This window comes from Petaurus breviceps, unplaced genomic scaffold (genome assembly GCF_028583685.1).
Source record: "Petaurus breviceps papuanus isolate PSGF00001 unplaced genomic scaffold, PetGlider_PUasm1.0 90756, whole genome shotgun sequence".
NCBI lineage: Eukaryota > Metazoa > Chordata > Mammalia > Diprotodontia > Petauridae > Petaurus > Petaurus breviceps.
The window spans coordinates 1-10,989 of record NW_027187337.1 but is presented as its reverse complement, the minus strand read 5'-3'; the positions used below and the strand labels follow the sequence as shown (position 1 = coordinate 10,989).

Below are 10,989 nucleotides of genomic sequence, written 5' to 3'. Positions count from 1 at the left end.
CAGTTTGAGATGTGGCATAGACATTTGGTGACATGGAGCTCAGGAGAGAGACTAGATCTGGATTTGTAGATCTGAGAACCATTTGCATAGAGATGATCATCAAACCCCTGGGGTTGGATGACCAATGTAGAATATCCAGAAGGAGAATAAGATTGCCCAGTGTAGAGCCCAACTGTTGGTGGGAATGGCCTGAATGAAGATCCAGCAGAGGAGATGGAGTAGGAGCAGTCTTCCAGGTTGGAGGGACCTCAGTGGCTACTGATATCAATCCAGATTTGAATTTGATCCTTCCTATGGCATCCAACCTTTGCTTCAAGAATTTCTGTTGGGAGGAGGGGAAGGGAGAGTCACTAAATTCTAAGGCAACCTGTTCAGTGTTCAGTCATATCATGAGGTCCCTCATCTTGTAAAATAAGTGGGACAAGAAAATGTCAAACATCTCCAGTTTCTTTGCCTTGAAAACCCCAAACAGGGTCATGAAGAGTTGGACATGACTGAAATGGTTAAACAAGAACAAGAACTACTACTACTACTACTATTACTACTACTACTACTACTACTACTACTACTACTACTACTACTACTAGTACTACTACTGCTACTACTGCTACTACTACTACTGCTACTATTGCTACTACTGCTCCTACTACTGCTACTACTGCTACTTCTGCTACTACTACTACTACTGCTGCTACTGCTACTACTACTACTGCTACTACTACTACTACTTCTACTACTACTACTACTACTACTATGAAAGGTCACTAGCTAACACATGGCATGATTAGGATAATAAGAATATATCACTGCATTCTGACTGCACTCAGGGCCATCCCCATTGTGCCACATTGCTTCCAGCTTTGCCCACCAGTCTTTGGTCTGGTGCACTGGATTTAGCTGTGTCTGGAGTTTATGGAGAGCAGCTTGCCTGTCCTGCTTCCAGCTCTTTCACCATCTTGCCTTTGCCTCCATTCATGTTGTTTTCAATAACAATAATGTCTTTTGGGGGAGGGGACCTGTTCTGTGATTTAATTGGTGTGGGGGATGCCCAGTATGGACAGGAACTTCCTTCACCAAAGCAGATGCAGGTCAGCCTGGCTTGTGCCTCACACCTTTAAAGAGTGGCCTTGGGTGCTGAGAGTTTAAGTGGTTCCCCTAGAGTCACACAGCTAATAATAATGATAGCTAACATTCATACTGCACTTGCTTGTGTGCCTGACTCTGGGTTCCATGCTTTGCATTTATTATCTCATTTGATCCTCACCACAACCCTAAGAGGGAGGTGCTATTATTATCCACATTTTTCATGTGGGGAAACTGAGGCAAACAATGGCAAGTGATTTGTCCAGGATCATACAGCTAATAGGGGTTTGAGGCTGGATTTAAACTCAGGTCCTCCTGACTCCATACTGGGTTCTCTGTTTACTGCAGCAGCTGGCTGCCCAGCATGTGTCCAAGGTGAGACTTACAGACTCTGCAGCTGTCTACTGTGCCGTCATAAGTATGTGTCTAATTTATATGGCCCTTTAAGGCTCACCAAGTGTTTTCTATTGTCTCATTTGTGAAATGGACATAACAGTAGCATCCACCCTCCAGAGTTGTTGTGAGGATTAAATGAGATAATATTTGTAAAGTGCCTAGTACAGTGCCTGGCACATAGTAAGTCATAATCACCATCCACCATCATCACCATCACCACCATCATCACCATCATAATCAGCATCACCACCACCATCATCGTCACCATCATCACTATCATTATCACCATCATCGCCATCATCACCATCATCACTATCATTATCACCATCATCATCACTATTACCATCATCATCACCATCACCACCATCATCATCATCATCATCATCATCGCCATCATGTGACCACCATCACCTTCAACATCACTATTACCATAACAACCATCATCACCATCATCATCACCACCATCATCATCACCATCATCACCATCACCATCATCACCACCATCATCAACATCACTATCATCATCATCACCATCATGTGACCACCATCACCGTCAACATCATTACCATAACTGCCATCATCATCACCATCACCATCATCACCATTACCATCATCACCATCATTATCACCACCACCACCACCGTCATCACCATCACCATCACCATCTTTATCACCATCTTCACTGTCACCTGACCCTCCTTTTTTGTTCACTTCCATTCTCTCCAAACTTGTCCCAAATATCCCAGGGGACACTGCTTTGATGCTCACAGCAATCCTTTGATGTAGATGCTATTATTCTCCCCATTTCACAGATGAAGAAACTGAGGTAAAAAAAGATGAAATGACCTGTCCAGGATCACACAGCTGGTATTGATCTGATTTGAATCCAGGTTTCCTGACTCCAAGCCTAGGGCTCTAGAGAACATTCCTCTGATGGGGTCTAATTTTGTTTCCTTCTTATTACCAGGGGGCCTGGCAGCTGTGATCTATACAGACACCTTACAGACTGGGATCATGCTAGTGGGGTCCTTCATCCTGACAGGGATTGGTAAGTGAGACTGGAGAAGGTTGGGGAGGGGAGGGAAGTCCTGAAAGCTCCGGCCACCTCGGAATTGGGATTTGGATATAGGGACAGACTGGAGGTGGAGTAGGGCAGGATGTGCTGTGGGACTAATGATCTTGTGGGTGTGATCCCTGGACCAGTTACTTGTCCCACTGGGACACAAAGAGAATGAGGAGAGGGATGGGGCTGGTTCAGTGTTCCCTTCTTAGAAGAAAACAAAGAAATCCCCAGAAGTACACATCCTTTTGAGTACCAAGAAAGAAGATGAGCTCATATTTTATATAGAAAACTGAGTGAGTAATTAGTCATGTAGGAACAGAGGACACATTTTCTCATGATTGAAGTTTGGGTCATCAGGGCTTAGTATGGGACTCTTCCAGAGAGCAGCCTAGACTTTCCTGCTGTCAAAATCTTAGTTGGAAAGGCCGTCCCAAGTCATGTTGTCCAACTAGGTCCTGGCCAAGGTTCTCCTTTTATAGTATAAGTGGTCATCCAGGCTTTACTGGAAGAATTCCAGAAAGAGGGAAACTTACCACATCCTAAGATGGTCTATTCCATTCTCTGACAGTGTTTTAAGTGCTAAGACATTTTCTTTAAATCAAACCTAAATTTACCTTGCCAACTTCTACCCACTGATCTTGGTTTTCCCCTGTGGCTCCAAGAAGAATAAGTCAAATCCTTCTTTCCCCAGGAGTGTCAATTGTCACTTCCTTCCATGAGTTTTACTTTCAGCAGTGTAAATATCCCAATTTCCCATGACCTGGTCTGTTATGGCATGGTTCCCCAATCCTCTCCCACATCCCTAGTTATCTATCCCTGGTATGCTTTATGGCTATCCAAGGTCTTTCCTAAATGAGCTTAGAGCTAAATACCTTCTCCAATGGGGGACTGACCAGGGCACAGTTCCCTCACCTGTCTTTCTTGCTGTAGCTTAAGCTACCTTGTTACATGGGTAATGTGACTTCCCCATCTTATGTGAGTTTGATGTCATTTGATATTCACCCTTAGGCAATATCTTTGGTGTGAATGTGTGTGTGTGTGTGTGTGTGTGTTCATATGCACACACTCCCAGAGGCAGGGAAAGGGTAGAGACGTCAGTGTGCCTGCTTGTGGAGTCCAGCAGGCTAGGGAAACCCCTTCCACTAAGACATATTGTAGTGCTATCTATGACCCAGTCAATAAGACCTCGGAAATTCACCAGAAGTGAAGTCACTTGACTTACCTACACAGCCACACAGCTAGTAAGGGTTTGAAGTGGGTTTTGAACTCAGGTTTTCATCACTGTCCTTTCTGCTATGATGAGGAGGGGTATTTAAAAATAATAAACAATTTCATATTCATACAGCACTTTTCAGGGAACAAACTGTCTTTTGTCAGATGCTGAATGAGACATGGAATGAATGAATATTTTGATTTGGTTTTCACAGAAGGCCTGAATGTTCAGGGAGGGGATCATTAGGTCCCTTTTATAAATGAGTCTTGCCTAGGATCACCCAGGGGGTTTGTGGTAGAGAGAGAAATCTCCTGTCCTCTGATCTTTCTCCTCTCCTCATCAGAGACCTACAGATCTTTGAATGTCAGAGCTGGAAGGGGGCCTAAAAGAGAATCTACTCCAATTCCCCCTAATTTTACAGATGGGGAGACTGAGGTCCAGTGAGGGCAGAGGAGTTACACATCCAGGACTAGAGCTCGGGTTTCCCATCAGCTAGCCTATTAGCTGTGTTTCTTCCAAGGTTCCCTTTGCCCTTGGACATTCCTTGGATATTCATGGATTGCCATGGGTGGGGGCTGACCTCTCACTATTGTTTGTGATGGTTTCATTTTTAGCCTTTCATGAAGTTGGGGGCTATAATGCCTTCATGGAGAAGTACATGAAAGCCATTCCAAGCAAAATCTCTGATGGGAACATCACTGCCAAACCCGAGTGCTACACCCCAAGGGCAGATTCCTTTCATCTGTTCCGTGATGCCATAACAGGGGACCCTCCTTGGCCAGGTCTTGTCTTTGGCCACACCATCCTCTCTCTGTGGTATTGGTGTACTGACCAGGTAAGAGACTCCAGTGAGTGTGTGTGTGTGAGTGTGTCCATGAATGTGTGCATTTGAGTGTGCGTGCCTGCGTGTGTGTGTGTCTCTGTGTATGTGTGTGTCTCTGTGTTTCCTGCTGCCCACCCAAAGGGTCTGTTGGGAATCTCTAAGCACACTTGGCACTGGGTCCTTTCCCGAGTTCTGCACTGGCCCTGAAATGCATGAGGGAAAGAAAGTCAGGGGTTCTGTACTAATTTTTTCCATGGTGGACAATAGTAGGGCCACAAGATTTAGGTCTGGAAGGGATGTTCAGGCCATTGATTCCAAACCCCTCATTTTCCAGATGAGGAAGTTGAGGCTGAGTGGAGTCATATAATTTACCGAGGGTCCCACAGCAAGGGTTTGAGTCAGGATTTTAACCTAGATCTTGCCAACTGCAAATCCAGGGCCCCGTCCCCTTGGGCCAATTCTTGCTGACTGGGAGGCTGGCTTCCTAGCAGGCCACATTGTCTCTGACCCTTGTCTTCATACTGCTAATGTGTGTATTCTGTTAGCCTTTTCTTTTAGCCAAAAGGAAAATGGCTCAAATTTTTACAGTTTTAGCTGCAATGTTATTTCAACTGTTTATTCATTTTTGTGAGAAGATCAAGTTTATAATGGGAAAACCAAATCATTGAAAGCATAGACTCAGCTAAGGGGCAGTGTGATGTAATCTAGTAGTGCTCAAACTTTTTGGTCTCTGGACCCCATCATAGTTTAAAAAATTGATTGAGCCTCTCCAAGAGGTTTGTTTTATGTGGGTTATGTATCTATCAATATCTACCATGCTAGGAATTAAAAGATCTTAGTATTATGGTCCCCAAACCACACTTTGAGAACCACTGGTTTAATAAATAAGGTCCTGGATTTGGGTCAGGATTTCATTCCTGCTTCAGACACTTGCTACCTGGGTGACCCTGGGCAAGGCACTTCATGTCCCTGGGCTCCTGGAAAATGAGGGGGTTCTGAGGTTCCTTCCATCTCGGGAGCTAGACTTCTAAGGTCTCATAGAACAGAGTGAAGAACTGCAATTAATCAATCCATAGGCATTTACTTACCTAAGGCAGGTGCTAGAGATGGAAACAAATGTGTCCCTGCCCTCAGGGAGTTTACTTTCCGAGATAGATAATATGTATCCATGTGGGTATGTACATAGTACATAACCTATACAGTCAGTTCATCAGCAAGCCTTTTCAGTGGTGGCTGCCTAGAATCCCTGCCCTGAGTTTCTTTCTCCTCACTCCAGCCCATCCTTTGCTGAGCTGTGAAATTGATGCTTCCAAAGTGCTGGTCAGAGAATGTAGTGTCTCCCTATGACCTCCAGGGCCAAGCTTGTGGTCCTCTGTTTGGCATTTAAGGCCCTTCATAACCTGTCACCTGCCCCCAGCTTTCCAGTCTTCATATGCCTTACCCTCCCTTCACCCACATACTCTTTGATCCATGAATATCTATCTTGAACAAGCCCCTCCATCTCCTGCCTCCAGGCATTTTTCCTGGCTGTGTCCCCTGCCTGAAATGCTCTTCCTCCTCCTGTCCTTCCTGGCTTCCTTCAACTTCCTGGTAAAACCCCACTTTTAGTGGCTCCTGTAAAGGGCAGTACCTTCCCTTTGGGGATTATTTCCCATTTCCTTATTCTTATCTGGCTTACCCATAGTAATTTGCATGTTGTTTCCAAAACTCCTTGAGAACAAGTAGTGTATTTTTTAAAGGTTTTTAATTTTTTTTAAGTTAAATTTCATGTTTATTTTTAGTTTACATCATTCATTTCCACAAGATTGTGGGTTACAAATTTTCTCCCCATCTTTCCTCTACCCACCACCCCAAACAGTGATCCCACTGTATACCCCCTCTCCCAATTAGCTCTCTCCCATATCCTCCCCCATACTCCCTCTGACTTTCCAATAGGGCAAGATGGATCTCTGTACCCCAGTGCCTGTATATCTTATTTCCCAGTTGCATGTAAAAAAATAATATATATTTTTAAACATTTGATTTTAAAACTTTGAATTCCATATTCTTTCCTTTCTTCCCTCATCACCCACCCTTACTGGGAAGACAGGCAATTCAATATAGGTTGTACATGTGTAGCTATGCAGAACATTTCCATAGTGGATATATTGTGAAAGACTGACTATATTTCTTTCCATCCTATCCTGCCCCGACTTGTTCTATTCTCTACTTTGACCCTATCCCTTTTCAAAAGTGTGTGCTTCTAACTTCCCTCCCCCCACAACCTGCTCTACCCCTCCATCATCTCCCTTCTCATCCCCTTCCCCCCCTACTCTCCTGTGGAGTGAGAAACTCTATTTACTGTGTATGTCATTCCCTTTTAACCTAAATTCATTGAGAGTAAGGTTGGCCCATTCCCTTTTGCCTTCCAGTTCTTCCCCTCCATTGTAACAGTTTTCCCTTACCTCTTTTATATGAGATAATTTACCCCATTCTGTCTCTCCCCATCTCCTCTCATTATATGCCTCTCTCACCTCTCAATTTTACCTTTTAAATATCATCCCTTCCTATTCCATTCATTCTGTGCCCTCTGTCTATGTATACCTGTACACATATATGCACACACTCACATATGTAGTCATACACCCATATACCCTCCTATATAGACATATATACATGTATACACACACATTTCTATTCCCTTCAACTATTCTCATACTGAGAAAAGTTTCATACATTACAATGATTGCTTTTCCATGTAGGAATGTAAATAGTTCAACTTTGATAGGTTCCTTATGATTTCTTTTCCCTGTTTACCTTCTCATGCTTCTCTTGCTTCTTGTATCTGAATTTCAAATTTTCTATTCAACTCTGGTTTTTTCATCAAGAATGCTTGATAGTCCTCTATTTCATTGTATGACCATATTTTCCCCTGAAACATGCATGATACTCAATTTTGCTGGGTTGGTGATTCTTGGTTTTAATCCCAGCTCCTTTGACCTCTGGAATATCACGTTCCAGGCCCTTTTATCCCTCAATGGAGAAGCTGCCACGTCCTGTGTTATCCTGATTGTGTTTCCACAATGTTACAGTTGTTTCTTCTTGGCTGCTTGTAATATTTTCTCCTTGATCTGGGCATTCAAGAACCTGGCTATAGTATTCTTGGGAGTTTTCTTTGGGGGACCTTTTTAAGGAAGTGATTGGTGTATTCTTTCAACCTACATTTTGCCCTCTGGTTCTAAAACATCAGGGCAATTTTCCTTGAGAATTTCCTGAAGGATGATTTCTAGGTTCTTTTTTTGATCATGGCTTTCAGGTAGTCCAATAATTTTTAAATTATGTCTCCTGGATTTATTTTCCAGGTCAGTGGTTTTTCCACTGAGATATTTCACATTGCCTTATATTTTTTCATTTGCTTGGATCTCTTTAATAGTATCTTGATCTCTCATAATTTCACTAGCTTCCATTTGTTCCAATCTAATCCTGAAGGAATTATTCTCTTTAGTGAGCTTTTAAGATTCTTTTTCCATCAGGCAAATTCAGCTTTTTAAGGCATTCTTCCCCTCATTTGCTTTTTGAGTCTCTTTTGCCATCTGAGTTAGTCTATTTTTTAAGGTGTGATTTTCTTCTGTCATATTGTTGACTCAATTTTCATGATTTTCTTGCTTCATTCTCATTTCTTTTCCCAATTTTTCCTCCACTTCTCTTATTTGGTTTTCAAAATCCTTCTTAAGCTCCTCTATGGCCTGTAATCACTTCATACTTTTTTTTTTTTGAAGCTTTTGGTGCAGGAGTTCTGAGTTCATTGTCTTCTTCCTGCCATTCCATGCTTTGATCCTTTTTGTCCTCAAAAAAGGAATCCAAAGTCAGATTGCTGTGCTTGCTTTGCTTCCTTTGCTTGGTCATGTTGCCTCTCAATTACTTGACTTTTGAGCTTTTTGCCACAGTAGAACTCTGCTTCCAGAGAGGAGAGCTTTGTCCCAAATCGCTGGGGTTTTTGCAGCTGCCAGAGCTATTAGTTGGCAGCCCTCTCGGAAACTTCCAAATGCTCTACACACACCCCAGGACCTCCATCCTAGACTGCAATCCAGATCCAAGCAGGTTAAAGCAAGCGCGATTACCCCTCAGAATGGTTCCTTGGTCCCCCTACAATGTGCAGGCCAGGAGCTTTGAAGCAGCCACATGGTAGTGGCCGCCACGCCTCGGCCCCTTCTCCCTCCAGGGGTAGAGGCTGGACCTCACTCCTGAACTCCCTGTTCTCAAAGTATACACTGACCAGTCTCTTTGCCTTTGGCATTTATGGGTTGATACTTTTGGAAACCATCACAGCTGCTGGTGATCTACTCTCCTGACATCCCTCTGGCTGTGGCTGGTTGGGCCTCCCTGAGGTTAAAAACCTCGGGCTCACATGGGGCTGGGCTTGGCTCCCAGTGCACTGTGAATGGACCCTTCCTGCCGCTATGCTGGGCTGTCTTCAGGGGGAAATTTGCTTCTCTCTGTCACTTTGCGGGTTCTGTAGCCCTAAAGTTCGTTTAGAGTCATTTTTTATAGGTATTTTAGGTGCTTATGGGGGCGGGGGTGCTCAGGGAGTTTTCCTGCTTCTACACCGCCATCTTGGCTCCACCCGACCCCCCCCCCCAAGTAGTGGTTTAAAAAAGCACTTTTATTTGCATCCCTGAATCTTATCACACGGTATGTAGCTAACTAATGTTTATTGACTAGACTTGACTACACAGAGAACCTGGGATAATGAATAGAGCTAGTCTCCAACACTGCCAGGGACTGGGCACCTTTCAGGGCTGTAGGGTAGGGGCAGAACTGTGTTGGAAGAAGGGGATTCCCCATGCCAGTTCTTACTTTGTGCCAGGAACTGGGTTACAAAGACCAAAAAATTGAAACGTGCCCTGCCCACAAGAAGATTCCATTCTTAATGGGAGAGACAAATACAGATATAGGGATACACACAATTGATACCAGATAGTTAGCAGTGTTTGCTTATCGGTCAAATGGCTTGAAATGTAGGGGTGATGAGCACCCATGGGAGGAGGGGAGATGCACCCAGTGGTCCTACATACAATAATTCTTTGTGCTGAGGTCAGTCATTTTTTTCTCTACTGCTGAGAGTCTGTCAGTCCACCTCCCTCTCAATGAAGGTCCTCAAGGGTTCCAACTGAGGAGGTGGCAGGCAGAGCAGGGCTGGGGGTCCCTGACCTATGCCCCTCATTCTCCATGTTTTCCTGGCAGGTCATTGTGCAGAGGTGCCTCTCAGCCAAGAACATGTCCCATGTGAAGGCCGGCTGCATATTGTGCGGTTATCTAAAGATACTGCCCATGTTTCTTATGGTGATGCCTGGCATGATCAGTCGGATACTCTACACAGGTACCCAGCTCCTGCAATCCCAGACCCACCTGTATGGAATCCTGGCCATTTCTCAGCAGCTTCTTCTATCCCCATCTTTATTACCTTGGCTGTCAAGTGAGGATGGCATGGCCCCCGACTTGAGCAGTATTTGCTTGTCAAGAGCTTGGACTGTCCCTGTCTTCCCTCTCAAATCCATCATTGGTTACCCCCTGGAAACTTTACTTTCTTATGGGAGGATGTGACACATGCCCATGACAATTCTGATGCAGGGAGAGGATTTGGTGGGGGTCCAGGGAGAAGGAAGCAAGCCAGAGCTCTCTGAGCTGTTCCAGGAGGGAATGATGACTTGGAAGTGGGAGGGAAGGGGTCAAGGAGTCTGTGTGCTTGGAGGGGCCAGCATCTGTGGTGGGCCTGGAATCCAATGAAGTCCAGCTTTGATCAACAAAATAGTGGTTTTTGAAAATACTTATTGCTCTTTTGTTTTTAAAGAAAATTAAAATGGTAACAATTTTAATGTTCAATTATGTCCTTTCTCCAACCCCATTTGAGGGCATGTTTATTCATGTGAATGCAAGGTTTTGAGGTGCAAAGACAAAGGTGAATCAGTCCCTGTCCTCAAGGAGAGACTGGACTAGACCAACCAACCAATCAACAAGCATTTATTAATCACTTGCTGTATGCCAGGTTTAGTGCTGGGTGCAGGGTATACAAAAACAGAAATGGATCAGCCGTGCTCTACAAGCCACTTACCTTCTCCCGGGAGCCAAGAACATACAGAGATGTGTATATACAACACTGCACGAGATCAGTACAAAACAGTTCTAGTAAGGAGAGTACTAACACCTATGCAGAGGAGGAAAGACTCCCGTAGGGAGGGGCACCTGTGTGGAAGCCTAGAATTTTGTGAAGTGGAGGTGATGGAATTCAAGGAGTGGGGAATACATGGCACAAAGTCATAGAGGTGGGAGATGAGAATGTTGTGTAGAGAAAATGGGTAGCCAACCAATTTGACAGGGACAGAGAGGGTGAATGAAGGGAAATAATATGAGAGAAGATTAGGAAGAGAGGTG

At 44.2% G+C, this 10,989-nt stretch overlaps 1 protein-coding gene across 1 annotated transcript; it reads left to right on the top strand.

The window, feature by feature from the left end:
• The first annotated feature begins 2,421 nt into the window (after positions 1 to 2,421).
• LOC138146157 (sodium/glucose cotransporter 1-like) lies at positions 2,422 to 10,176 on the top strand. Its single transcript, XM_069067866.1, has 3 exons — positions 2,422 to 2,527; positions 4,370 to 4,590; positions 9,802 to 10,176. Exons 1-3 carry the CDS (start codon positions 2,494 to 2,496, stop codon positions 10,159 to 10,161), a joined length of 615 nt encoding a protein of 204 aa, XP_068923967.1. The 5' UTR covers positions 2,422 to 2,493; the 3' UTR covers positions 10,162 to 10,176.
• Positions 10,177 to 10,989: the final 813 nt, after the last annotated feature.

What these genes read in the sequence shown, in the direction of transcription:
- LOC138146157 (XM_069067866.1), top strand. Translation starts at nt 2,494, where the DNA reads ATGCTAGTGGGGTCCTTCATCCTGACAGGGATTG. An exon ending in CTTCATCCTGACAGGGATTG is followed by an intron (nt 2,528 to 4,369) that starts GTAAGTGAGACT and finishes TTTCATTTTTAG; the next exon opens with CCTTTCATGAAGTTGGGGGC. An exon ending in GGTATTGGTGTACTGACCAG is followed by an intron (nt 4,591 to 9,801) that starts GTAAGAGACTCC and finishes TTTTCCTGGCAG; the next exon opens with GTCATTGTGCAGAGGTGCCT.